The 27,921-nt window shown below is 46.0% G+C and overlaps 1 protein-coding gene across 1 annotated transcript in view; it reads left to right on the top strand.

Annotated features, from left to right (window-relative positions):
• Positions 1–11,597: 11,597 nt before the first annotated feature.
• SCARA3 (scavenger receptor class A member 3) overlaps positions 11,598–27,921 on the top strand; it is a 38,926-nt gene continuing 22,602 nt past the window's right edge. Inside the window, exons 1-2 of the mRNA XM_066278573.1 lie at positions 11,598–12,046; positions 27,698–27,793. Coding sequence (XP_066134670.1) covers positions 12,040–12,046; positions 27,698–27,793 — 103 coding nt within the window. The 5' untranslated portion in view covers positions 11,598–12,039. The remainder of the gene's footprint in view (positions 12,047–27,697; positions 27,794–27,921) is intronic.

The following is a 27,921-nucleotide window of genomic DNA, read 5'->3' on the forward strand; positions in this document are numbered from 1 at the left end:
CGCTTTATCCACTGCGCCACCACAGGTCAGGCAATATAGACATTTTAATGATGTTTATTCTTCCTATCCTTGAACATGGTATATGATTCCACTTGTTTGTATCTTCCTTGATTTCATCAATGTTTTATAATTTTCCGAGTACAAGTCTTTAATCTCCTTGGTTAAATTTACTCCTAGGTACTTTATTTTTTTGGTTGCAATAGTAAAGAGGATTGTTTCCTTAATTTCTCTTTCTGATAGTTCATTGTTGGTGTATAAAAATGCCTCTAATTTCTGTGTATTAATTTTATATCCTGCCACCTTGCTGAATTTATCAGGTCCAGTAGTTTTTTGACTGAGACTTCAGGGTTTTCTATATACAATATCATATCATTTGCAAATAATTGATAGTTTTACTTCTTCTTTTCCAATTTGGATGCCTTTTATTTCTTCTTCTTGTCTGATTACTGTGGCTAGGACTTCCAGAACTATGTTGAATAAGAGTGGTGAAAGGGGGCACCCCTGCCTTGTTCCTGATCTTAAGGGGATTGCTTTTAATTTTTCCCATTGAGTATGATGTTGACTATGGGTTTGTCATAGATGGCCTTTATCATGTTAAGGTATGTTCCCTGAATTCCCACTTTGCTGAGAGTTTTGATCATGAATGGGTGCTAGATTTTATCAAATGCTTTTTCTGCATCTATTGAAATTATCATGTGGTTTTTCTCCTTCCTTTTGTTTATGTAATGAATCACATTGATTGATTTGCAAATATTGTACCAGCCTTGCCTCCCCAGAATAAGTCCCACTTGATCATGGTGTATGATTTTTTTTCATATATTGCTAGATCCAGTTTGCTAATATTTTGTTGCAGATTTTAGCATCTGAATTCATCAGGGATATAGACCTATAATTTTCTTTCTTTGTGTTGTCTTTGCCTGGTTTTGGAATCAGAATTATGCTCGCCTCATATAAGGAGCTTGGAAGTCTTCCTTCCTCTTGAATTTTTTGAAATAGCTTGAGAATAATAGGAATTAGTTCTTCTTTGAATATTTGATAGAATTCGCCTGTGAAGCTATCAGGCCCAGGGCTTTTGTTTGTTGGGAGTTTTTTGATAACTGTTTCAACCTCATTTGTTGTAATAGGTCTGTTTAGGTTTTCTGATTCTTCCAGATTGATTTTTTTTTCCAGATTGATTTTTAAAAGATCATATGTTTCAAGGAATTTGTCCATTTCATCTAAGTTGTCTAATTTGTTGGCATACAGTTTTTCATAGTATTTTCTTACAATCCTTTGTATTTCTGTTGTGTCAGTTGTTATATCTCTACTCTCATTTCTAATTTTATTTATTTGAATCCTCTTTTTTTCTTGGTGAGTTTGGTTAAAGGTTCATCAATCTTGATTACCTTTTCAAAGAACCAGCTCCTGGTTTCATTGATCCTCTGTATTGTTTCTTTAGCCTCTATGTCATTTACTTTTGCTCTGATCTTTATTATTTCCTTCCCTTTACTACCTCTGGGCTTTACTTGCTGTTCTTTTTCTAGTTCTTTTAGATGCAGGGTTAAGTAGTTTATTTGAGCTTTTTCTAGCTTCTAAGATATGCCTGTAATGCTATGAACTTCCCTCTCAATACTGCTTTTGCTGTGTCCCATAAATTTTGAGTTTATGTATGCTCATTATCATTCGTTTCTAGGATTTTTTTTATTTTTTCTTTGATCTCATTGTTAACCTATTTGTTATTTAATAACATGATATTTAGTATCCAAGTGTTTGAGTATTTATCCATTTTTCTGTTGTGGTTGACTTCTAGTTTCATGCCATCATGATCAGAGAAAATGCTTGATATGATTTCAATCTTCTTAAATTTGTTGAGACCACTTTTGTGCCCTAACATGTGGTCTGTCCTAGAGAATGTACCATTAGCACTTGAAAAGAATGTATAGTATAGTCTGCTGCTTTAGGGTGAAAGGTTCTGAAGATATCTATTAAATCAAGTTGATCTAGTGTGTTCTTTAAGTCTGCTTTTTTTTGGTTAACTTTCTATCTTGAGGATCTATCTAATGATGTTAGTGGGGTATTGAAATCCCCTACTATTATAGTATTGCTGTTGATTTCACCCTTTATATCCATCAAAGTCTGCTTTATATATTTAGGTACTTCTATATTAGGTGCATAGATATTTATAATGGTTATATCTTTCTGTTGGATTGCTCCCTTTATCATTATGTAGTATGTAGTGACCTTCTTTATCTCTTACCATAGCCTTTGTTTTAAAGTTCATTTTGTATGATATAAGAATTGCTACTCCAGCTTTTTTTTTCATTTCTATTTGCATGAAATATTTTTTCCACCCTTTTACCTTCAGTCTATGTGCATCTTTTGTTTTGAGGCGTGTCTCTTGTAGACAGCATATGTATGGGTCCTGTTTTCTTATCCACAGAGCTACCCTATGTCTTTTGATTGGATCATTTAATCCATTTACATTTAAGGTTATTATTGATATGTAGTTGTTTATTGCCATTTTATTCTTTAAAGCTATAATCCTCTTTTACCGTATTTTCCCCCATTTGATCTGTTTACAATAGGCCCCTTAACATTTCTTGCAGTATTGATTTGGTTGTAATGAATTCCTTGAGTTTTGTTTGTTTGTTTTTTGTCTGGGAAGCTTTTTATTTCTCTCTTCAATTTTAAATGATAGCCTTGCTGGATAAAGTAGCCTTGGTTGTAGGCTCTTGTCCTGCATTACTTTGAATATTTCTTGCCATTCCCATCTGGCCTCAAGTGATTCTGTTGGGAAGTCCTCTAACTCACTGATTTGATCCTCAGCTTCATCCAGCCTGCTTTTAATTCCTTCCATTGTGGTCCTCATTTCTGATATTGTATTTGTCCTTTCTGACTGATTCTTTTTTATTATTTCAATGTCTTTTTTTATACTTGATATCTCTTTATTTAGGTGTTTGTTATGTCCATCTATTGTTATTTTAAGATCTTTGAGCATCCTAATAATCATTATTTTAAACTCTGCATCCGGTAATTTGGTTATATCTGATTCATTCAAGTCCTTTTCTGGGAATTTCTCTTAATTCATTTGGGCTGCATTTCTCTGCCTTCCCATTTTTTCTGTGTGTAAGAAGGGTGTGGCCACTGGAGTCCAGTGGGTGTGGCCTCTGTGTTCCCTATGTGTGGTCTGTCTGCAGGCCTACCATCCCCTCTGCCCCTCCCTCTGGTGTTTGGGTATGGGTGTTGCCAGGGCCAACCCACTGTGGCAGTTGCTGCGCTGCGGCAATCGCTGCAGTTTCTGCCTCTCCTCCACAGGAGGGGCTATGTTCACATGCCCAGGTCTACAAACTTCCACCCCACCCCCACGGGTGGGACTGTGCACAGCACCTATGCTCAGCCGCTGGTCTCTGCCTGTTCCCTGGCTTCCCCCCACCCTGCGGGCAGAGCTGCACTCAGGTGCTGGGCCACAAGCCCTGGCTCTGTAGGCCGAGCGGGGCTGTGTGTCCACACTCAGCTGTGGGTCTCTGCAGTTTCCCAGCTTTTGCCTTTTCCCTGAGGGAAAGATTGCAGGTGGGACCACTCTTGCTCATCCGGCCCGCAGCCAGGTCGGACCACTTTCATGTGTCCCTTCCACCCCCGCCGGGTGAGACTGAGCTCACACTGGGCCTCAGTTGTGGCGGGCCCGGCTTCCACCCCCACCAATGGGACCTCGTTTCTGTGTCCCGCCCCTGCCCGCCCTCGGCAGTGTTGGTGGGGGTGCTGCAGGTCAGATCCTAACACTCCATACTGTAGTCCTGAAGGCTCCCTCCTTCTAAGCGACTCTGCTCTGAATGTCATGGGAGAGCTTGTTTGGCTCGTGTCCAGCTTCCCTTTGCTGGTATTGCTGGTTCCAGGGGAAATATTCACTTCAGATTTGGGGGGTAACTCAGCCCAGGGCTTAGGGTGGCTGTCCCTCAAAGTGTTTCTCCCTGTACCTCCTAGGTCACACTCTCTTCCTGCTACTCTGGTCCTCTCCTCTCTCCTGTCCCCTGGAGCCCCCGGTGGGTGGTTGTGAAAGAGGTTTTCTGTGCAGTCCCTTTAAGAAGAATCCTGGGTCTGAGAAATCTGTCTCTTTCTCACAAACAGTATCCTGATTTGTTTTGCAGCTAAATATTGTCCATATGCTTCTTCTAGGCTCTGGGGCTGCAGGCTGGGGCTTTGTTGCTGGGACTCAGGACCCTCCCCTCTCTGCTAAACTCACTTCCCGCTATGCGAGTCCCTCCAGGCTGCCGTTTGCTCCGGGGAGCTGGGCAGCCCCCTCCACATTTCTGCTTTCCTACCAGTCTCAGTGTGGCTTCTTCAGTGTTCCTTGGTTAAAGAGTCCTCTTAGCTTAGTCCAAAGTTGGTTTTTCCAGATGATGGTTCTTAAAATTAAGTTGTAATCCACTTTGGTTCTGGGAAATGGAAGTTGATATGTCTGCCTACTCCATTGCCATCTTGCCGCCCCCCAAAAGTTATCTTTTTATACATTCTTAATAAGATACATTCTTAATAAGATTTTGTAAATTTGGCACATCCTGGTGTGGATATGTTAAGTTTTTTCATTCTGTGTTTATGAGAAACATGAGCTTGATGTGTCCTAGTGATTTCTTCAATGTTTGGGCATATATTTGAAAGGCAAACTCTTATTTTCTTGTCAATACATTGAAGAATTTCTTTCTTTTTACTCTTAATAGTGTTGAGGGTAGAAAATCCTAATTCACATAAATAGGATGTTGAAAATTCTAGTAAAATGTTCAAAGCTTTTTTAGATATTGCCACATATTCTTCTTTTATAGAAATCCAAAAGACTTCAAGAGACAATTCCTTATGTTTAATCATCAATCCACAATCAGTGGATATAGCTGCCAGTTCTTCTTCTGTTACTGTTAAACCAAAATCACTTGAAGCTTCCATGAATGGGTTTCTGATCCAATCGTATTGTTCAGTGTTAAGTGATGGAAAATGCTATAAATTAAAATTTTCCCATCAGCCTTCAAGTCCTATTTTATTTACACTTAACTTTTGCTCACTTCCAGAATCAGATTCTTCAATATCACGCTTCTTTTTGAGAAATCTATCCATGTTATTTGGGTGTATTTATTTTAAAATAATATAATAATATGTTAATAAATATAATAATGATGTGTTAACAAAAAGAGCAATATTTATTTTCATAATGAAATGGTATAATAGAGTGACTATATTTATTTTTATATCTAGGGACATGCTGCAAAGCAGCACAGCTAGTAATTCCAGGTCCCAAGTGAAGAATTAAGAAAATACGTGGAGTTAAGAAAATACAGAGTCGAGAGGGCCCTATAATTGCTGCTGGCAAGAAAAAGTGCACCCCAAAACCGCATCTTGCTTTATAACAAAGGATAAAGAAATTTACCTCCAGTCTTTCTGAGGAACATGGGAGTTAGTGTAAACAATTCAGCACCACAGCTTAGCAGCCTTTGCAACCTAATCAGGCAAGCGAGGTGGGGGGTTGGGCAGACTGTCAGCTTACAGCCAATTCCCCATACCTCTGTCCCCCAAAAATCTAAACTCCAAAACTCCTGTTGGTTTTTTGGTCCCCAACAGGCACATATTTCTCTAGAATACCATAGGGTGCACCTGGAAATCTTCTAGGGCACATACTTTGAGAACCACTGATCTAAGTAGTTTGTCTTTGCCAAGACGTCGTTATATTAATCAAGAAGAATTGTACTGCTTTTCTCAGAACTTCACCCTTACGGAGTACATAAAATAAGCTAATTTTGTTATTTGACGATATGATGCCCCCCCCCTTTAATGATTCCTCAGGCTAGACATCATATTATATAACATCACTCACTGGTAAAGAGTGGTATGCAATGCACCTCTTGGCCATTGATATGCTAGTCACCCCCTTAACCACAATTTTGCTTTTATGGTTTTAGTTACCTGTGGTCAACCAAGATCCAAAAATATTAAATGAAAAATTTTAGAAATAAACAATTCATAAGTTTTTTATTGCACTTTGTTCTGAGTAGCATATTCACACTATACATATAGTACAATAAGATAATTAGAGCAAGTGAGAGAGACAGAGTCCACATTCACATAACTTATTACAGTATATTGTTATAATTGTCATATTTTATTAGTTACTGTTGTTTATCTCTCACTGTGCCTAATTTACCAACTAAACTTTACAAACGTAGCATATATAAAGTTCAGAACTATCCATGTTTTTAGGCATCCACTTGGGGGTCTTGGAACGTATTGCCCACAGAGCAGGGCAAACTACTTACTAAAAATTCCAATATTAGTACAGCTAAAGTGAGGTGAGAATCTATAGGCCTAGGAGAAGCTTCAGGTGAATTTCTGGGAGGAAGGAATAAAAGATAGGAAACTTAAGAATTGTGAAAATGTTACATAATTCAGAGAATGAGCAAAAAAAACCTCTGCCAACTTAGCACTTCTCTGGACAAACTTCTTCAATTGAGAATGTTGATGGATTCTTTCCCAGGGAATTCTGTTATTTATATATTTTAAATGGATGCCAATAGGAAAATGGGATTTAGATTTTTCTTTATAGCCAACTTTGCTGGAAAGTGCTTTGAAATACCCTAGACTGGCAATCTGAGTCTCTTCAAAACTATTTTACTCCTGTGCAGTGTTGATGATAGAGTGGTGAGCATAGCTGCCTTCCAAAATATCTTGCTCTTTCACTTGCAAAAGATTGATTATCTAGGGGAAGCACTGACATTCACAAGGCTGTAACACTGCATTGGGTTTGAATCCATGGCATCAGAGAGCTTATTGAGGGAGAAAGACAAAAAACCCTTGCAAAGGTCTGGGTTGGAAAGGGGGTTGTTAATGAATGGTAGGGCTCACCAGTGTCCCTGTTTCCCCCTTTCCTCATGGTTACACAGCTAAAGGATATTTCCCAGCCCCCTTGCCTTTGGTTGGGGCCATGTGGCACTCTTCTGGCCCAGACAGTGTGGCTGATTGTCATCATATGCTGCTTCGAGGCCTGTCCCAGGATAATCTTCAACCTGCAATCCTCCAGTCTCTCTTCCTTTTCTACAACAAACCTAGAGGCTACTTACTGAAGATGGCGGCATCATAGGGGGGAAGAACCCGGATCCCTGAGTCAACATTTGTAAGAAAACGCCCAGTCTGCAGTGGATTGTGATTTGAATGAGAAATAAACTATTATTATACTGTCTTGAGAATCTTGTACTTATTTATTAGAGTTAGTGCTTCTTACTCTAACTATGGTAGAAATTATTTTCTTGAAATGGGATGCTACTGTAATGAAAACATAAATATATGACATGAGCTTAGCATGTGAGTAGCAGGATGTGAGAAACTTGAAAATCTTTATACTTCAGGGCCCTTTACATTGTCTGAGGGGATCTCAAAATTTCCACAGACAGAAAGCTTCTTTGTCATTCATTTTTTTCTTTTCTGAATGAGCATGTTGATTGTCAAATCTGACCTAGGCTCCTCCATTTGAGACTGGAATCGCTTCCAAACCTGATGGAAAACAGAATCACAGGGAGAACCCTGTAGCCTTGGACATGGACCTTGATCCATTCTCTCTTTCATTTTGCAACAACTTTAAGACATATGTGGAAGATGGTGGTGATAGAAGATGAAAGAGCCCTGGTTCCCCAAGTCACCATTTGGAAGAGAACTGCCCAACCCACATTTGACTGTCATGTGAATGGGAAATAAACCTCTGTTGTGTTAAGATAGTGGGATGTGTAGGAGTTGTTGCCACAGCAGCGTGTGTTACTTTCATGAATTAATATAAAGGTAGGAGATACCTATATTTATAAAATATACCAAATAGGAGAAGCTGTTTGAGAAAAAGAAGCCAAAGAAGTTTTAGAGAAACAGAAGCACATAATATCTCATAAACCAGAGAAGAGGCTCAAGAAGGAGCTGCCAATGGTGTTTGTGATGGTTAATTGTGTGTGTCAACTTGGCTAGTCCATGGTACCCAGGTATTTGGTCAACCATTATTCTAGATGTTTTAGATGTAAAGGTATATTTTAGATGAGATTAACATTTGAATCAATAGATTCTGAGTCAAGCAGATTAGCCTCTGTCCTATGGTGGGCCTTGTCCAATCAGTCAAAAACCTTAACAGAAAAAAAAGGCTGACCTCCCCAGAGAAAGAAAGAATTGTGCAGGTAGACTGGCTTTGTGCTTTAGCTGCAGTACCAGCACTTCCCTGAATATGGAGCCCACTGGTTATTGCTTCTGTTTCTCTGTAGAAACCTGACTGATACACTGTGAAATTTATAAAATGGTTGAAGACAATACAAATTTTGAAAAGGCTATCATAATTGGCAACTAGAATGAAGGGAGTGATTTCACTGAGCACTGAGGGCTGGAGCTACATTCTAAGGAGGAAAATGGAAGTAATCTCCCAATACTGGAGAGGAGCATGGCGGTGGGGAGAAGTGTGAAAGGCAGAGGTGGGAGCATTGAGCTTTAGGAGAAAAAGAGATTTTTATTTATTGATTTTTAGAGAGAAGAGAGAGAGAAAGAGGGGGAGGATCAGGAAGCATCAACTCAGAATTGCTCCTTGTATGTGCCTTGACCCGGCAAGTCTGGGTCTTCAAGCCAGCAACCACAGTGCTCCAGGTCGACGCCTTTCCACTGCACCACCACAGGTCAGGAGGAGGATGGTTGTTTGTTTGTTTCCCTGAAAAGATAAAGTCTGGGGTGCTCCCTGGGAGGTTTTATTCTGAGCAAATTACAGCATGTCTCAAAAACTCAGGTGGGAGTTTCTCCCTTCATTAGTACATAGAAGGTTCCACCAATAGTGATTTTGTTTTTTCTTCCTAACTGACCTCTGCTCTTTAGCTATTTCTTTTGACTTTCAATGTAAGTCTGGCATATGTACCTCAATTAACAGCCCCCACCCCACCCCCACCCCAACTCAAGTTAAAAACTGTATTAAGCTGTTCCCCCTGCCCCATCCTACCCAACTCCACCCTGTCTGGTGCTGTCTGTTTCTCTGCATTGTAGGCCCAGCTGAGCTACATCCAAATAGTCCCATAATTTGGTCCTTCGGAGAGAGTGGGTCCAGTTTATCTTGGGTCCATCTCTCTGGTTATTGGTAGAAATTGCAGCTGAAAACTTTACCCAAAGGCTGGTGTAATCTCTAGTAAGTCCTGTCTCCTCCCTTCTTGATCTGGGATGTGTGATCTTGATCTGTGATGATCCTTTATGCTCCTCTTCTGGCTTCTTCCCTCTCTGAACTATTCTGGTGCTTTGGCTCCTGGTGTCTGCCAACTTGGCTCCAGCTCTTTGCAGCCAATCCACAGTTCTGGGTCCCCTCTCCCCAGAGACCCTTTGGGACTGGAGTTCATCCTCTGAACCTCTGCAGGGCTGGGTCCAGCTCTGCTTATACAGGGCCCATCTACAACCAGACATTGATTTTTCATTCTTTGCTGATTCATCTGCATTATCATAGCAGCAGCACAAGGTACATATACTGCCCAATCCCAAAGGGGAAGGGAGATGGAAGAGGGTTAGACCCTTTTTTAACCAAACATCTTGGATGGGCCACTAAAGAAAGCTTGGAGAAAACCAAAGACTTTGTGTTTGTTCTTTCTGTGAACAAACTTTTGAGTGCCTTCTATGAGAAGCAGTGTGGTGTACTGTGGCTAAGCCCACAGGTGCTGGGTTTAGCCTGCCTGGGTTCAAAATCCTAAGATCTCCACTCACTAGCATATTATTTATCTTCCCCATACCTCAGTTTCCTCCTCTGAAAAATGAGAACTGCAATAGTGTTTATCTCATAGGGCTACTGTGAGGGTTATTAAGTTAATATACAGGTAACAGCCTAGGTAAAGATTCCTTTGCTATGAATATCTCCTTGGTGTTTACAAAGCAGTTCTTCTGATCCATGCCCAGAGCCCTTTTAGAACTGGAGTTCATCCTCTGAACCTCTTCAGGTTGGGGTCCAGCTCTGCTTATCCAGGGCCCATCTACAACCAGACACTGGCATCTTTCATTTCTTTGCTGATGCATCTGCACTATCATAGCAACACCTCAAATCCTGGGAGGCTCACGTGGCAGATTTAGAATCCAGGGCTCCAGGAGTACATCATGACTACAAGGTAGGCAACATAAGAATCATCCAAACCTGTAGAGGATTTTTATGAGTTTATCTGAGCCAAACCGATAATTGCTGGGAAGTAAGATCTCAAATGCTCCAGTGAATGACGGTTTGCAGTTTCCTTAACACATTTGGAATGAAGGCAGGAAGGAAGGAGGGTTATATGAAGGTGGGAAGAAATAAGGCAGAGGTTAGATTATAAGAGTTTACAAGCTTATGTGCTCTCTTGAGGGTGGTTATGCTTCTAAGGGGTCTGAAAAAGAAGCATTTCAAAGGTGTAGATGCACAGATATAATGAAAAGGGCTTGCATAAGGCAAAGATATGCCTTTTCCTAGGGCAGCTATATATCTGAGGCATGACTACCCACCATGACCTGCCCATTTAGGAACTTATGATCAGGTCAATGTGTGAGATCACTTTTGGTCAGATTTATTACAGTGTTCATTTTTTGTCCACATCCCTGAACCTCAGTTTCCTCAAATGGTAGCACGGTTCCTTGCTCCTTCTCTCAAGGTTGTCTTGAGGTTCTGTTGAGATAATGGTAAGAAAGCACTTTGTGAACGGCAACTTTTCATTTGCCAAAGTAAAGGAGGTTAAGGATAGCTGAACATCACCCTTTCTGATTGGGTGGAGAAAGTTTCTCTGCCTCACTGGCCTCACCTACTTTACTCCAAATGCCAAATGAGGGGTGGGCATGGAGGTGTGGGGGTGTGGGGAAAAGCTCTGACTGTAGAAATCAGAAGGTACCAGGCAGGGTTGTCCCCACTCTGTGGTCCCTTCTCTCACCCACTGAACCATGGCGTTCACACACTTCAGCACCATTACTTGTTTAACTTGGCTTTCTCCACCAGATGCTTCTCATGGAGACAGTGCTGTGAAGCGTTCCTCACATGCCTCGAGTTTGGGGCAGAGTTTGGTACATGGTAGGGAGGTGCGTAGTAAATTAAATGTTTGTCCCACCAATGAAGAATGGCATGTGAAGATCTCAGAAGAGCGTCTGTGACAAAAGTCACAACTCTGCTTGAGGTCAGTTTCCCCTAGATGTCAGAGGTCACTCCAGCAACAAAATCACAGAATTTGGTGGTCCCGGGGGAACCAGTTCTATCATGTATAAAACCAAGGTTTGCAGACATGAAGTCACTCACCGAGGGGTGGCAGAGCTAGAATGACCAACTAACTATCAGGTCTGTCCAGAACTGAGGGGTTTTCTAAGAATGCGGGGCTTTCAGCGCTAACACAGGGACGGTCCCAGGCAAACCAGAGCGGTGAGGGCTGGTACTGGAACCTAGGGATCCTTCTTGTTCCCAGTGCCTTTACCCCTTACACGGGTGAGAAAAGTGTCCAGGGCGAAACTCCAGCCGCCCCGCCCCTCTTCCCCCACCTCGCCTCGGCCCCCAGGGGTCTCCCACAGGCAAACCGCGGCCCTGGAAGCGGCTGTTCCGCGCGCTCCCCTCGCGCAGCCGCGGCGGGGAGGGAGGGCGGCAGGCGGGTTCGAGGTTCTGCGCCCGGGCGGGGGCGCGGGCGTAGGGACCCGCGGCGGCACAAAGAGGCCTGGCCGCGGCAGTTTTGAAAATACCAAGGAAGTTGATCTGGGCCAGGGCCCAAGAAGTGACGAAGAGGGAGGGAGCGAGGGCGGGAGCGCGGGGATCGGCGGCCGCAGAGCTCGCCGGCCTCCAGCGAGGAGCGCGCGGGCGGCGGGCAGCGGGATGGGCGGCGGGCTCGGCGCCCCTAGGCTGCGACCCCGCGAACCCTCCTCTCGGCGCGCCGCCTCCGCAGTCCCGCGCTCCAGTGGAACTCCGACGCCCAGCCTGGCTCCTGCGGGCGGCGCGTAGGGCGGCGATCGGGTATCCCTCGAGGAGCCACCGGCTTCACCCCGGTCAACTCGAGCCGCCCGCAGCGAGGCCCTCCCGAGGCCCCGGCACAAGGGACCATGAAAGGTAAGCCCCGCGTGCTCGGGTTCCCAGGCGAGACCCTGCGGGACCACCCTACCCAGGCGGGGCTGAGGATAGGACTCCCCAGGGCAGGAGTTCAGGGGTCTTCTCTCTGCCCCTTCGACCGACCCTTGCGGAGGGTGTTGGGAGGACGGCGCGGAGCCCTGAAGTCCAGAGGAAGGGGAGAGAAGAAGGAACATGGAGAAAGTTCATACAGCCCTGTCCTGTCATTGCTCTAACCCTAAAAAAAAAAAGAAAAAGGATTTTAAATAACAGAGAAGTTTCTAATAATCCCTTTAACTGGTCAGCAAGCACAGAAAGATGTCACCAGCACAACTTTCTAGCAGTGCAACTCTCCACTCATGGGACCCATCTCAGAGGCTCCTGCAGGCCCCCGCCCCCACCCTAGCCTTCTGCCCAGCGCCAGGCCAGGGATTCTCCTCCAGGGACTTCAGCCTCATCTCAGGAGAGCCCTGCCCTTCCCAACCTCTGAATCCTTCCTGACCTGCCTGCCCTCTCATCTCCTGGGAACAGAGCAGCTGAAGAAAACCAGTGGTCCAGGCCTGAGCTGTCCCTAGGACAGTGGGTCATCAGATGATGGCCTTTGCAGCCAGTTCCTGGGATGGAAACAAGTACTAGACTTGGTCCCAGGTGCTCCTCCCTGGGCCTGGCTTTCTTAGGGCCTGGGCAAGAGCAGGCTTGGTCTTCAGGCTAATTTTCAGCCTGAGGGAGAAGCAGGCTGTGGAAGGGGGAACCATGGGTGGGTATCTGTGCCATCTCCCTGTGCTTCCCATTAATCCTCCCATGGCACTCCTCACTTAGAAGTGAGAACCTCATCACCTCTTTGGCTTACTGAATGTTGACACCAAAAAGGACCTTTGAGGTCACCCACAGGGCTTGAGACTGAGAGTAGTGGTGCTGAAGAAGTGACTCCTTTTGTCTCTTTTACATATAAAGGTCTGAGGGTTACTCATTGAATAAAGACTTTTTAGTTGAGGAAACTAAGGCCCAAACAGATAGGACCAGTTTCACGAGTTTGCAACCTGTGCATTCCCACAGGGCCATGCGCTTGGAAGGCCTTGCACTAGGTTAATGCTCTGCTGTCGCTGTCTTGAAAAAAAATTTTTTTAATTCTTATATATATATTTTTGAAATTCTTAATTTTTTTAAATAAGAGACCCCTGCACTTTAATTTTACACTGGGCCCCACAAATTAGGTTGCTAGTCCTATGGACAAGAGAAAAGGACTTGCTTAAGATTTCCAGCTAGTCAAGGGAGTACAGCCCAGGGCTCCTGACTTCCTGGCCAGAATGCTTCCTTCCGTGGCCTCTGGCCCTTCTGTCCTTCCTGAGGGCCTCACCTTGTCTTGGACTGTCTGGGATGAGGCAAGCAAGTTATAATCAAACCCAGGAAGCTCGAGTGGCAGCAGCGAGGAGCCTCACCCAGGAAGTTTCTGCTCTGGGCTACAGCACCTAGGCAGCCATATCCTCCCTAGTCAGCCGGCAGGGGCAGGTCATTACCCAGAAGCCTTTGGAAAGGTCTTAGACCACATCTCACCACAGGCCCGAAGCCCACGCGGCTCTCAGCCTCAATGATGCTGCACATTCTCAGAGTGGTTTGGCTCCACCAGCCATCCAGAGAAGCACTGTGAAACAAAACACAGTGCGGAAAGCACAGGGAGGGCCTAAGTCCTCCGAAACGGAGGAGACACCCCGCTCCAAGGAAGAGGTAGTCAGGAACACACGAGACGTCTTTCTGAAACTTGATGAGGCGATTCTTCTCCTCCAAATGGAGGGGGAAAGAGCTGGTGTGACAATGTTTAGAGGAGGCTCCTGAGGAGGACGAGCAGAAATGTGTCATCATGTTATCAGGTCTCAGGGTCCTCCTGGCCTGCTGGCCTGGAGGCTGGGAGACCGAGAAAGAAGGCCAAGGCCTGCCCTTCTTACCTCCTTTTCTTGTTTCAGCCGACAGCCTCACCACCACGTGGGCTTGCGTCCTGGCCTGTGAGGCCTCAGGACAGCTCTCATGTATTTCCCGTCTCCGTGCTCTCCCGTAACATGTGGGAACCCAGGCCGCAGAGCCTCTGGGGAGGGTGAGTGGTGATGCCCACTTCCCTGCAGGGTCTCCCCTCGTTCTCCCCAGGAGCCAGGAATTGCCGGCACCTCTGCCTGAGATGGAAAAGGCAGAACAGACAGCAAATATTTGGCCTTTGGGATCTGTGGAGTGTGAAACATCAAGACTTTTTTCCCCCACATGGAAAAAGTAAAGTGCCCAGCAGAGCAGGGCAGCCCCTTCCAGGGCAACCCTTCCTGGAGAGGGAGCTGGCTTCAGATGTTTCTCCAAAGGCCCCACCAATCTGAGAATTACATCTGTTGACAAAGATTCACCATCCCCACTCAAAGCAAAACACTGTGATGTTATGTTTTGTGGGGGAGAGGGATGTTGGCGGGGACAGTACTTTAACAAGAAAACACATTCTCTGAGGAGCGCTGCCACCAGTGGCCAGGCGCCAGGGCCAGCTCTGCCAGCCAAGCTGTTTCCACCCGAGGCCCCTCCTGCCTGCCCGCCAGCCGCCAGCCGGGCCTCCCAGGCAGTCGCATCTTTGATGCAAGCTGGCCCCTGGCCCCAGATGCAGCCCCTTTCACACGTGAGGGCCACACAGCTGTCTCCTACTAGACCCACTTGGAGCTTCCCGCTGGCCTGTCTGAGCCCTTAGGAGCCACCTGTGGGATCCTTTCCAGCTCCAATGAGGGTCCCATCATGGGAGGCCTCCCAGCAATATGAGCTCCACCCCCATCCCTAGCCCTGTAGGCCAAGTGTTCCCCTCTCTGGGTCCTGGTCTCCTGGATGTCCCTGAGGCTGTCCTGCTCTGATGCAAGTGACTCGGGCCAGGAGCTCTGGGCGTTGGGAAGCGGAAGTGACTTGGTGGAGAGCTGGTTGGAAGCAGGCCTGCTGCACTGGCCACTCTTTGCCCCTGGGAGACTTGTCCTCAGCTGCCACAGACAAGGCAGAGACACACCCTGCTATTCCCCAAGTGTGGGAGGAACAGCCCCTCCCCAAAAGAATCAGAGAGCAGTGCCCACTCCCTGTGGGCAAAGGGCAGGCAGGAGGAGGAGGGGGCTGCAGAATACAGCAGTGCGATCCCAGGAAACTCCACCTCCCACAGCTGGGTGAGGGGAGATTATAGCCACTCATGAGCAGGCAGACTGGGTCCACATGGGAAGCCTGACCTCCATCCCCAGGCCTCGGGGTGCTAGAACAAACAGAGCTGATGTGGCAAAGGTGCAGAGACCCACTAAATCAGTGGTCCCCAACCTTTTTTGGGCCATGGACCGGTTTAATGTCAGAAAATATTTTCACAAGACCAGCCTTTAGGGTGGGACGGATAAATGTATCACGTACTGAGACAAGCATCAAGAGTGAGTCTTAGATGGATGTAACAGAGGGAATCTGGTCATTTTTAAAAAATAAAACATCATTCAGACTTAAATATAAATAAAACGGAAATAATGTAAGTTATTTATTCTTTCTCTGCGGACCGGTACCGGTCCGCGGCCCGGGGGTTGGGGACCACTGCACTAAATGACCCAAATCAGGGAGGTGGTAGGGTCTGAGATGTTGGGATCAGCTTCAAACTCTCTCTCTCTCTCTCTCTCTCTCTCTCTCTCTCTCACACACACACACACACACACACACACACACACACACACACACATGTCACCTTGTCACCAGCTGGGGTGACTTTAATAACTGAAGACTTATATTCCACAGCTGATTTCGGAGAGGAATAAGAATTCTGCTCCTCAGTAGATGTTGGTGGATAGCTTGGCCGTTTACATGAAGGACAGGCAGCTGTGCTGGGTGTTAGAATTGGCACGTATAGCAGCACGACAGACTGCCAGTCATATTAGCAAGTGTGTGTGTGTGTGTGTGTGTGTGTGTATGTGTCGTGAGCACTGAAGCCCAAGGCTAGGCCTACCTCTGTTATAAACTAGCTTTATAACTATATAACCATGATGAAGTCATTGATACTTCCTGTTCCTCAGTCTCCTCATCTGCAAGTAGACTGGATGATCTTTGAGGTTCTTTCCAGCACTAACTTTCTACTGGATTGTTTTTTCCTTCACACACACACCCAAAATAGAACTTTCACACACACACACACACACACACACACCCAAAATAGAACTGTAATGCCTACAGGCAGTGGTGGGATTCAAATAATTTAACAAACAGTTCTTTGCCCTAATGACCGTTTTAAGTATAAGAAAACAATATATGGAAGGTAGTTTATTATTTCATGCATTTAATACTTAAATAAGAATAATAAAATAGATACACAATATGCTGTCGCACAGATGAATGTTAGAGAGTAAGGAATGTAAATTTGTGATTTCCACATTGGGCAGCTGCCCAGGTACCCACCTCAGGGAGAACCCTGATTACAAGTGCCGTTTTAACAACAGGTTCGCTGAACTCAACAAAAAATAAGGTATCAGTTTTACCAAACTGGTGCGAATCAGCTGAATCCCACCACTGCCTACAGGGTAGTATCAGAATGTGACTTTCATGAGCATGGGGTCCCTGTCTGCCTCTTTCCAGTCTCACTCACACACTGTGCCTGGCACATAGATGGTGTCCACTATATTCGTTCAGTGGGTACATTTGAGTCCCCCACCGAGCTGGAATCCTTAAAGGCAAGTATCACACCATGGCATCCCCCGAACCTAATGTAGGTTTTCAGTGGAGATTTATGCTTCTGTTTAACAAACATTTATTGACCAACTGATAAATGCCAGGGCTTGGATATCCACATATGTCTAATGTCCAAGAAAGATGCAAAGAAGGTCTCAGACCCTGCTCTTTCTCTCAAGGAGCTTACCCTTTGCTAAGACACTTAAGATCTATGCCCAGATCATTGAAAAAAGACTGAGAGTAGGAAGTGTCCTAAGAGCGGTCCCAGGAGGCAGTTTAGCTGGTATTGGTTCTTTTCCTGTCTCTTCTCTTTTGCTGCTCCTCTTGTGATGAGTCTGTGGTTTCAGCCATAGACTCCTTGGTTCTTACTAAGCATCCACTTTTTTCCTTTTATTTTCTTTTTTAGTGAAAGAGAGAGAGAAGGACAGACAGGAAGGGAGAGAGATGAGAAGCATCAGCTTATAGTTGCAGCACCTTAGTTGTTCACTAATTGCTTTTCTCATATGTGCCTTGACCAGGGGGCTCCAGCCGAGTCACTGGCCCCTTGCTTAAGCCAGTGACCTTTGGGCTCAAGCCAGTGGCCATGGGGTCATGTCTATGATCCCACACATCCCACACTCAAGTCAGATGAGCCCATGCTCAAGCCGGCAACCTCATGGTTTCAAACCTGGGTCCTCCGCATTCCAGGCCAACGCTATCCAATGCACCACCACCTGGTCAGGCTGGGCCTCTATTCTTTGAACAGCCTTTCCAAGCTTCATAGATTTGACGTGGGAATAGGTTGATGATACCGGATGTACCTCTCTGAGCTCCAGGCTCCTCTTTCCAACAGTGTCCTGAACATCTCCAGATGCAGCCCTGCAGACACTTCCTTTGAGGCTCAGAGGAGATGCCTTTATAGCTGCCTGAACCCAAGCTAAAATAGTGGTTATTTTGGATGTTGTCCCACCCTTTTCAGTCAGCAAACATGTACTGAGTACCTGCTTTGGGGGAGGAGGCATGCCAGTTTAAAGGGAAACAAGGATGATTCCTTCCTCAGGCAGAGACTAGACATGCCCCCTTAAGAAAACAAGATAATCAAGGGAGATGCTGCAAAAGAAAAATGAGTGGTATAGTAGATTCAACAGGAATCACCTGAGATAAAGAGAGCATTTCAAGTTGGGGTAGTTCAGGAAAAACATGAGGGGGGAGTTGAAGGTTGGGCGATATTTGGATCTGGTTATTCAAGGGATAGTCAGTAAAGATAGGACACAGTGTTGGTGAAAGCCGGTCATTGGTAATATATTTAGGTGTGATGGGTAAAAATTTGTCTGGAGTTGAGAGTTGGTTGAGAGACACAGAGAATCACAAGAGCAGGAGGCCTTGAGTGCTATATACTAAGGACTTCCAACTGTGTGCTGTTGACATTGGAGAGGATTTGAACGGGCTTGTCAGGAGATGGCTTGGTTGCTACTTCTCCCTCGAGACGTTGGGAAATCTCTGCTTTTAGAGAATGAGAGGAAGAAAACGCTTGTGAAGGAGCCAAGAAGAGTGGTCAGGGACTCCAGCAGAGACGTATGATGGTAATGTTGAAATCGAGAGGAGAAAGTTCCAAGAAAGAGGGCAACAGTGTCAAAAAGTTGACTGATAATCAACAGAGCTTGCACGGAATCATCTCATCCGAGAAAGCCAGGCTGCACAGGCTGGGAAGGGGGTGGAGAGCATTGAAGCAAAGGCGCGGGAGGCCTCGTGTCAGAGAAGTCTCTGGAAAAGGGAACTGAATAATTAAAGTAAGAGGCAAGGCCAGGCATGACGGGTTCTTCAGGGCGGCATTGTCCAGTGCTCACTGGAAGGCAGAGGGAAAGGGAAGGGAGAAATGGGGGTGGGGTGGAGGAGAAGGCAGGAGTGGGTGACCTCGGCCGTGGAAGGAAGAAGGGCTCTCCTGAGAAAAGGCTATGGAAATAGACTTGCTGCATTACCAGTTGCATTTAATCTTTACGATACATACTCATGAAAACTTTTGAAAAATTCAGAAAAGGAAAAAATAGCAGCATCCACATGGACCCTTAGCCCTCAGAGGTTTTTGACAAGATCTGGCTTGTGCTTTCTTCCAGAAGTCCTTCTCTGTATATTTGCACACAGATTGTTTTCACATAGGTAAGATTATACTATCTGTTTGTGTTTATAAGTTTAATAGTAGAACATATATATTCTTCCTGGGCAATAAATAGAGAGCTGTGTTATTTTTTCAATGGCTGCATTATATTCCATAGTACAAATTCACAATAATTTATTTAACCAATCCCTTATCAATGGGCATTTGAGTTACCCACTTTTTTCCTCAGGTTTATGGGAGCCTCTAGCGATCATCTTGACACACTCATTTTAGCCTAGTTGAATGTGTATCCACTGAGGGGAAGACTTCTTAGACGGGGGATTGTGCATCACAAGGCATGCCCACCTGAAGTGTGGAAATGAGGGCCTCGTTGTGCTCCAAACGCACAGAGGCCCATTCCCACACACCTTCTCCTATAGTGGGTTTGAGGCAAAACAGCTGGAGGGAGTTAGGGGAAGATGAAGATCTTAAACTGAATGGGTTTGTTCTTTTCTAAAAGGGAGGAGGTGAGCTCATCTTTGGAGAATGGGGTGGGCTAAGAAGAGGAGGAATATGGCGGGAGGATCCAGATGGCAGCACTTGGCTGGGGGGGGGGACCCACACCGATCTCTGACATGCTTTCATCCGGCTGGGCTTTCCCAGCTCAGAGCAGAGCAAACTGGCCGAGCAGGGAAGGGCACAGGGGCAGGAGAGTACACTGAAGGCTCCAGGGAGCTGCCACTGATACCAGGGGCTCACCCAGAGCCCGGATGAAGTGCGGGGTGTAAAGGTTTAGTGCAGCAGGGATTAGGAGGAAACATCAGGAGAGGTATAAGAAAGGAGTTGATCATGCAGATAGAATAGCTGTAAACTTTAGGCTCCAGAGGGTGGTCAGGCTGAGCTATGGCCCCTGAGATGAGACCTATAGATTCCAGGTCATGGGGCCCTGAGGTCCAGAGGTCCAGTGGGCTCTCAACATAATGTTGATGGTGGGAGACAAGATGAAGAATTGATCCAGTCCAGGCGAGATCCTTGTCCAGAACAGTGTTCCCCGACGTCAGTGTACCTCTGAGCACCATTTCCAGGGGCTTTCATAGTTCACTTTTTTTCAAGAATGGCAGGAAGTTCTATTGTCAAATTAATTTGAGAAACATTGAATCAATCAGATTGAAACAGGCGTCTTTTTTTTTTTTTTTTTTTTTTGAGGGACTAAAAAAGTTTTGGTGGATTGCTGTGAGTGTCTCAGATGGTGAAAGGAGATGCAGCATTTTCTAGACTTACTCGGTCAAAGGGTTCTTTTTCATCAAGAGTAGTTTGAATCCAGTGTTCTATAGGACATGTTTTAGAAAATGGATTTGCTGAAAGTTGGAAATTGGTCCTGAAAGTGACAGGCGTGGGGAAGAAAGGGAGACAAAGAAGGCCAGTCCTGATGAAAACGATGTTACTACCACTGATCAGGTGTTCACTATGGGCCAGGTACTGCTTGTATACCACATTATTGAATTTTCCCAGCACCTGTAAAGTAGATGGTGTTTCCACTATTTTTGTACATAAAACTCAGAGAAGGGAAGGAAAGCCCCCATGTGAGAGATAGCATGGACCCCAAGTGGGGTTTGAAGGCCAAGAGGTGACAACAGACATCAGGGTCTGTCCCATCCCACTGGACTTGTGGGGTTTAGGGGGGCCGAGGAGCTGCTCTCTGCACAGAGGAAGCCAGTGTGTAATGTGGAGGGGCAGAGTTGGGGTCTTTTGTACTGGTGACTGGACTGGGTTCTCTTCCGACTAGCAGTCATGCCGCCCCTTGAAAGGGTATTTAGAAAAGGAGTGGCCACTTAGAGTTTTCCCAAGGACCAGGGATTGCTACTAGCAGCTACCAGGCCAGGATCCCACGCGTCAGTGCAGTGTGGGAAAATCTTGTCTCGTGAAGAATTGTGCCACCCAAAGGCCACGAGTACCCCAGTTAGAAGCACTGAGGGCAAGAAAAGGGAGGAGAGTCATTCAGGATAAAGAGGGCTTGGGAAAAAGGGAGAATTTGCCCACAAGCTCTGTGATCCCGGGAGCGCAGTGGAAGGCAGACAGTGGCAGGCTGTGGGCCGGCTTGGCTTCAGACAGAGGTGGCAGGGGGAGGGGAAGTGCCTGTCCCTGAGCATTGAGTGTGGGTTTTAGGAATGAAGGGGCAGAAAAGACGTGGGATTCCAGGGGTGCAGATCGTGAGCACTCGGGCAGGAGAGCCTGAAAGGGAAGGACCAGGTTCCCTAGAGCTGTGTCGGGCAGACTGATTCCTGTCCGAATATAGGCACATCCACAGAGGAAGCCTCTGGGGAGGGGGTAAGAGCAGGAGGCTTCTAATGAAAACAATTTTGCAACCTTAATTATAGCATTCTCCAACCTTAGACTATAGCTAGTCTGCAATTTTAAATATAGCATTGGCTCTTGAGAAGACTCTCAAATCTTTATTTTTACTGACCCAATTGGCTGTTTTGAAAACCCACTCAGTGAACTTTGTAGAAGAGATAATCATCAAAATGTGTTCCTTGAATTTCCCAAAGAAAGACCTTTTATTCTATTCCTCGAATCTCTCCCCCTTGCTGACTCTGATGGAAGATTGCAAAAAGGTTAACGAGTGAATGAACTCCACATTTTTTGGTCAACCAAAAGAAAGCTGGGGTCGCAACCGCAGCGGAATTAGCAGTTGGTTACCAGGTCTGGGCTGCTTTCCGCCTCCAGAAGGAGGAGTGAACCAGGCTGAACCCCGCCGACTCAGCAGTCGTGCCTCACGGTGTGCCAACACATGCACCTTCCATCGGATCTTCCACGTGGCTCTGTGGGAGCAGAGGCTTAAAAAAAAAAAAAAAAAAAGGAGTACCTCTTGTGGCTGTCCCAGTGTTTGAGTTGGCTATTATGACCTTAGGAATGAGAGGAACAGAGGCTCTTTCAAACCTCCAAGGTTGCAATTGCTTTACGAGTCTGAGCTTACAACACTGGCTTCAACACTGACTTTTTTAAAAACAACACCGTCTGTAATTGCAGTAGAGATTGCTAGGTGAAGAGTGGGTCCTGGCTGTCTTGGATAGGTAAGTCGTGGGCCTGGCTTCTTTAGTACCGGGTCCAGGATACTCTCTCGTGACAGCCCCCATCTCTTGGGGGCTCTGGAATAGGGGAAGCAGAAGCTGGCTATGGAGTCTCAGATATTTGCTACCCAGAGCTTGTCCTCCCGTTGTCCCAAGAAAGGGACTTTCTTTCCCAAAGTCCAGGCATTACCACATCTTCTCCAGTGTCCTTTCCTAAACTCACCCCCTCCTGTCACAATAGCCTTTAAGCAGGATGAGCCAAGTGAAAAAAAGCAAGAAAGAGAGAGAGAAGGCAACAGAGGAAATTTAGCCTCTTTTCGGACACCCGTGGCCTACAATATGGTGGCTTCTCCAATTATTTCAGACACCTGGCTACCCATCATTTTTGATACTCAGGTGCTTCTCAGTTCTCAGCATGTCAGAAGTCCTCAGTTATCCATGGGTCATGTCTGTGTGACAGAGGGAAAGATCAGGGCCTTATTTTGGAGGGCCATAAAAATGCCAGGGGTTTTCTAAGGTAATTAAGTGGGAGACTAAAGGGAATAAAACCCTCCCCCCAAAAAACCACAAGAGAGGCTTTTGAGCTTTAGGAGAGGAATATGATAGCCCTGTTCCAGTTCTGAGAGAGGGAGGGAAATGCTGTTCCCCCATTCATTCCTTTTCAGTTGAAACATTGGGCCTATGTGTGTTCATTTTAAATCTCTACCACTTTAAGCCTTTGCCTCTTCAATGCACCAACACTCCCTTTCCATGGAGAACTCTAACAGTAAGCCATATTTAAACCACATTTCCAGTCATCCATCTTTATTTTTGAATAAAAATGAGCCCCTAATTAAAAGAGCAGAAGTTAATAATTAAGTAAGGATGCAGGCTTCTCAAAGGGTCAGTGAACCCATCTGTTTTGAACACCCACTCTGTGATTGGCCCTGTGCTGAGGGAAGATTTCCTGACCTCAAGGAGATGACGAATTGCTGGGAGGCCAGACATGGAAACAGATGGCAGGCCTGGTTGCAAAGACTTTGCCCAGTCCTGTAGCCTGTCTGAGCTGCGTGTATGCAATTCTGCAAGCACTCTGTATGTCTGTTTGCATCTTGCCTCAGATTCCGGGACATTTACGAACCACCAACTAGCTGGCAGGTCCCTGAACCTCTCTGAGCCTTTGTAACATGACAGATGGGTGCTGTGACTTACAAGTTCCCACTCCCATTTACGTAAGAAACATCCAAACCTGCAGGGATGTTTTTATTGGTTTATTTGAACCAAACTGATGACAGTTGCGGGGAAACAAAATCTCAACAGTTTGAGAAAATTCTCCAGTGAATGTTAGTTTTACAGCTTATTTTATACATTAAAGTCAAAGGAAGAAGCTTAAGGGTTTATAGGAAAATCACTGGTGGTGGATTTAGAAAGCAAACTGGAGAAATCTCAGATTGGATAAAGAGAGACGCATACTTCTTTTGCATTGGTGGGCACAGGATGGTTAACAATGAACATTCACAACACAAGGAGATGGTGTGTGGGGAACAAGGTAACAGTGAGGGGCCTGTGGTCTCCTCTCGGGTGTAGTGGTGCCCTGATTACTCTGACATCCCAAGTGTGTATTATTGTAGATGCAAACGGACAACAGACAGGCTCAATGAAGGCAAAGATTGTCGAGGAAGCTATAGGCCTAGGATGTGCTACCCACCATGACTTGCTTTTAGTTAGGAATGTTTATGTTCAGACCATCCTGTGTGGTTGCTTTTGGTCCCTAAGCGTGTCAGGTTTAGTATGTGGCCCCTTTCTCGTCCACACTACCTATCTCTGAAAACACTTCCGAAAGCTGGGACACCCAACACTAAATCAGATCAGCCCAGAAGGCCTGGGAGACTGAGAGGAGGGGGAACATTCTTTTCCTGACTCTGTCAAGCCTGCTTGGCCCAGTGCAAGGAAGGAGTTCAGATTCCTGTCTAATCAATCATCTTCCCATCAATCACTCTGTGTCCTCAAGCCAACCTTTTCTTAATTCTTTATGTCTGTTTCTTCCTCCATCCTCCAACTGGAACAATCTTGGGATAATGTGAATATAATGAGCCCGTGCTTGCAAAGGGCTTGGCTTATAAAAGCCTCACAAATGCTTTGGATTGTGTTCTCATTAAAATGAGCACGGCATAAGTGGAGAGTTGCTATAGCATTCCAGACACAGGTAAGTCAGGGGTCCCCAAGATTCAAGGCTCAGCCCTGGTGAACAGGAAGTCCAAAGGATTAGAAAGAGAAGAGAGCTCTGGGGGTTGGGGAGGCCGTGAGTTATGGACCGAGATGTCAGCTGAGGGAATAGGGCCAAATCCTTGCGAAGCCCTCCTCCAGAGAGGGCTGAGATCCTTGCTGGCAGCTGCCACTTCCCTTCCCATGGGCTGCTCCACACAGTGCCAGAAGGGGGTCTTGATTACTTCCCACTTGCTAATGATTGCCAATTTGAGGGGCTCTCAAAGAGAGAGCAAAGTTATGACAAAGCTGTGTGCCTTTCAGGGGGGTGTTTGCTGAAGGGCCATGTCAGCCTTGCTTGATTTAAGTCTTCCCAGATTCCCTGCAAAAGCTGTAAACAGTGAAGTGATGAAATGAGCCCTGGAGCCAGAACAGGGAGGAGGCCTAGTCCCAAGGGAGGGCAGAGAAGCACCATCAAGGGGTGGGGAGAAATGAGGAACACGACAGGAAGGCCTAGAAGGATTTCTGCTCAAATAAGTGGAAGGGATACCTCCCTGAGGGGGCCCGTGATGGCGGTAAATCCGACAGCGCGCAACATCATCTGGGGTGAGAGGGCCTAAGGTTGGGGTGAGACAGAACACAGAAGGCACCAACGAGTCCTATAGGCCCCGCCCGAGGCATGGTAATCATGGTAACCTCCCAGGCAAAGTTATCCCGTAAACTGTTGGCAGATTGATAATAGAATAGCAGCGCAAGACACAAAGCAGGGCTGAAATGGTTGATTTCTCAGAATACATACACTACACAGGGATCAGTCATACCCACCATGTCAGCCTTTCTTCTTTGTACACACCATACTCCAAAGTATACATGCACATGTATACATGCACACACATAAGAACATTCTAACACTATCAGAGGCTACCTGGAGTCTGTTACTGTAAAAAAGGAAAACTCAGCCAGGATTCAGGAGGCTTTGCCACTAGCTGGCTATGTGACCATAGCCAGATATTAAAAGTTAACCCTCTCCCCCAGGTCAGCTTCCTTACCTGTAAAATCGGGTAAATCATTTCTCACTCTGCCTATCAGGCTAGTTGTAGGGGTCAAAAGGGATGATGGATGTAAGCCCAGGTCTCCATCCTCCCTCCAGTTAACTCAGAATCTCTGGGGGCAAAGCACTGACCTTGGTCTCAAGCTCCCCAACGATCCATATACAGGCATAGACCTACTTCCGGAAAGCATAATACACAATCATTTTTAGATTTATTCTAAATTGTGTTTGTTGGGCATTTCTCTGAGTCGATGACTGTGTTGGGGGCTTTGGAAAGAGTAGACAAGACAGACACGCTTCCCCACCCTCAGATTTTAAACACTGGGGAAGAGAGCTGTTTGGATAAGTAATAAAAGGAGTCTTGCATTCTAAAGGATAAATGCAGAGCACTTGGAAATACATTCAACAGAAGACTAACTTCAGTCCAGGAGCTCCCAGAATACTGCTGAGGGAGCGACATATAAGCTGTGACCTGGAGACAAAGCCAAGGGCATTCCCGAGGATGGTGGTGGCATCGTGAATTTCGGGTCACCCACAGCTCCTTCCCTCTGGAGCCTACTCGGGGCTGCCTTCACTTACTGAGGGTCCCTTGCCTGCTTAGCCTCTTGGCTTCAGCTTTGATTACAATGGTCACAACATGTGGGAAATGAGGTCACAGATGCTACTCCGGTTACTTCCTGGTCATTGTCAGGGCCCCTGAGGCTCCATCACAACTTCAGTCATGGGCCCAACCCCCTGGCATGTCTACCCAGTTTCTTAGCACTTGTAGAACCTTTGCTCACCACTTTGTGGAGGTGGTAGGTATGATAGCAGAGATTTCTGAGTTCAGATCTTGGCTTCACCCCATACTCTGGGTGTTGTTAAGCAACATTCTTAACATCTCTGAACCTTTGTCTTTTTGGCCCTAAAAGTGATACTTTAAACTAGGGGTAGTCAACCTTTTTATACCTACTGCCCACTTTTGTATCTCTGTTAGCAGTAAAATTTTCTAACCGCCCACCAGTTCCATAGTAATGGTGATTTATAAAGTAGGGAAGTAACTTTATAAAATTTATAAAGCAAAGTTACAGCAAGTTAAAGCATATAATAATAATTACTTACCAAGTACTTTATGTCAGATTTTCGCTAAGTTTGGCAGAATAAATCATTATAAAACAACTTAGTATAGTTAAATCTATCGTTTTATTTATACTTTGGTTGCTCTGCTACTGCCCACCATGAAAGCTGGAATGCCCACTAGTGGGCGGTAGGGACCAGGTTGACTACCACTGCTTTACACTATAAAGCTTATAGCAGGGGTCCCCAAACTACGGCCCGCGGGCCACATGCGGCCCTCTAAGGCCATTTATCTGGCCCCGGCCGCACATCCAGAAGAGGTAACCCTTTCATTGGTGGTCAGTGAGAGGAGCACATTGACCATCTCATTAGCCAAAGGCAGGCCCATAGTTCCCATTGAAATACTGGTCAGTTTGATTTAAATTTACTTGTTCTTTATTTTAAATATTGTATTTGTTCCCATTTTGTTTTTTTACTTTAAAATAAGATATGTGCAGTGTGCATAGGGATTTGTTCATAGTTTTTTTTTATAGTCCGGCCCTCCAATGGTCTGAGGGACAGTGAACTGGCCCTCTGTGTAAAAAGTTTGGGGACCCCTGGCTTATAGCGTTGTTGTGAATGCCTTGAGACAAGACCCAGCCCTTCGCAGCATTAAAAAGTGGAACAAAGGAAAGCCAAACTTGGAGCTTCTACTTCTAGCGTTACTAGCTTAAAATGTCCTGGGACTATGAAACTTAGGTACTAGATAAACTTTAGGCAAACTGCCAAATGCATAGCTAAAGTTGAAAGGAAACAGAGGAAATCCCCAAAGACCAAGCTAAGAAAAAAATAAAATTAGGAGGTGAAACAAGATGGGTCAACAACTAGAGAAGCTGGATGCCAGGAACCTCGAGTCTTGGGTGCAGGAGGAGTCTAGGCTGAGAATGCGCGAGGAGAGGAGGGCAGCTGGACCGACAACCCCAGCACAAGCCCCCACCCTAGCAGGCACTGCCCCCGGACCCGCCACACTGCATGCCTGGTCAGCACCTCTGCTTATGGCGGGAGATTCTGAGTCTCAGGTCAGCTAGTCTGCTCCTTGGAAAAACAGGAGCGAGGGCAGGAGGCTAGGGGTGGGAGGAGGATACACCTGCTTCAGTCACCGTGTGTCCAGGAGTGGAAGGACACTGGGTCAAGCAACTGGCTCTTAACTTCTTTTTACTTCATCTGAAGAGGAATGGACAAGGCGCATATAGAATAGGCGGCTGAACCGGCCTGTATGTCTTTTCCAGCTTGTGAGAGATCATGGAGTCTTTATCCAGGCCTGTTGGGATACCCTAGTTCCTCAGCCACTTGATTCTTTTCTTTGTCCTTGTTTTCTCTGCTTACCATCAGGTCACCTGGAGCTCAAGTGGGCTGACTTGGACCCAGGGGCAGGAGGAGGTGGGCCCAGAATGTGGGGTCTGTTAGTGAATGGGGCAGCTGGAGAGTGGTGGGTGTGGCTCGGGGGCCCACCTGACAGCATCTAATGGCACTGGGCTTCCTCACAGTGAGGTCGGCTGGCGGCGACGGGGATGCGTTGTGTGTGTCAGAAGAGGAGCTGGCTGGTGATGAGGACATGCCGTCCTTCCCCTGCACACAGAAAGGTAAGGGCTCCGGGTGCTGCGCTCTGGTCTGTTCTCTGTGCCGGGGGTCCCCCCTTGCTCCCATCCTCAGGCTGGTCACATGGTGCCAGAATCCTGGCTGTCTTTCTCCCATCTGCTTCCTGAGGGGT

Source organism: Saccopteryx bilineata, chromosome 1 (genome assembly GCF_036850765.1).
Source record: "Saccopteryx bilineata isolate mSacBil1 chromosome 1, mSacBil1_pri_phased_curated, whole genome shotgun sequence".
NCBI classification, from domain to species: domain Eukaryota; kingdom Metazoa; phylum Chordata; class Mammalia; order Chiroptera; family Emballonuridae; genus Saccopteryx; species Saccopteryx bilineata.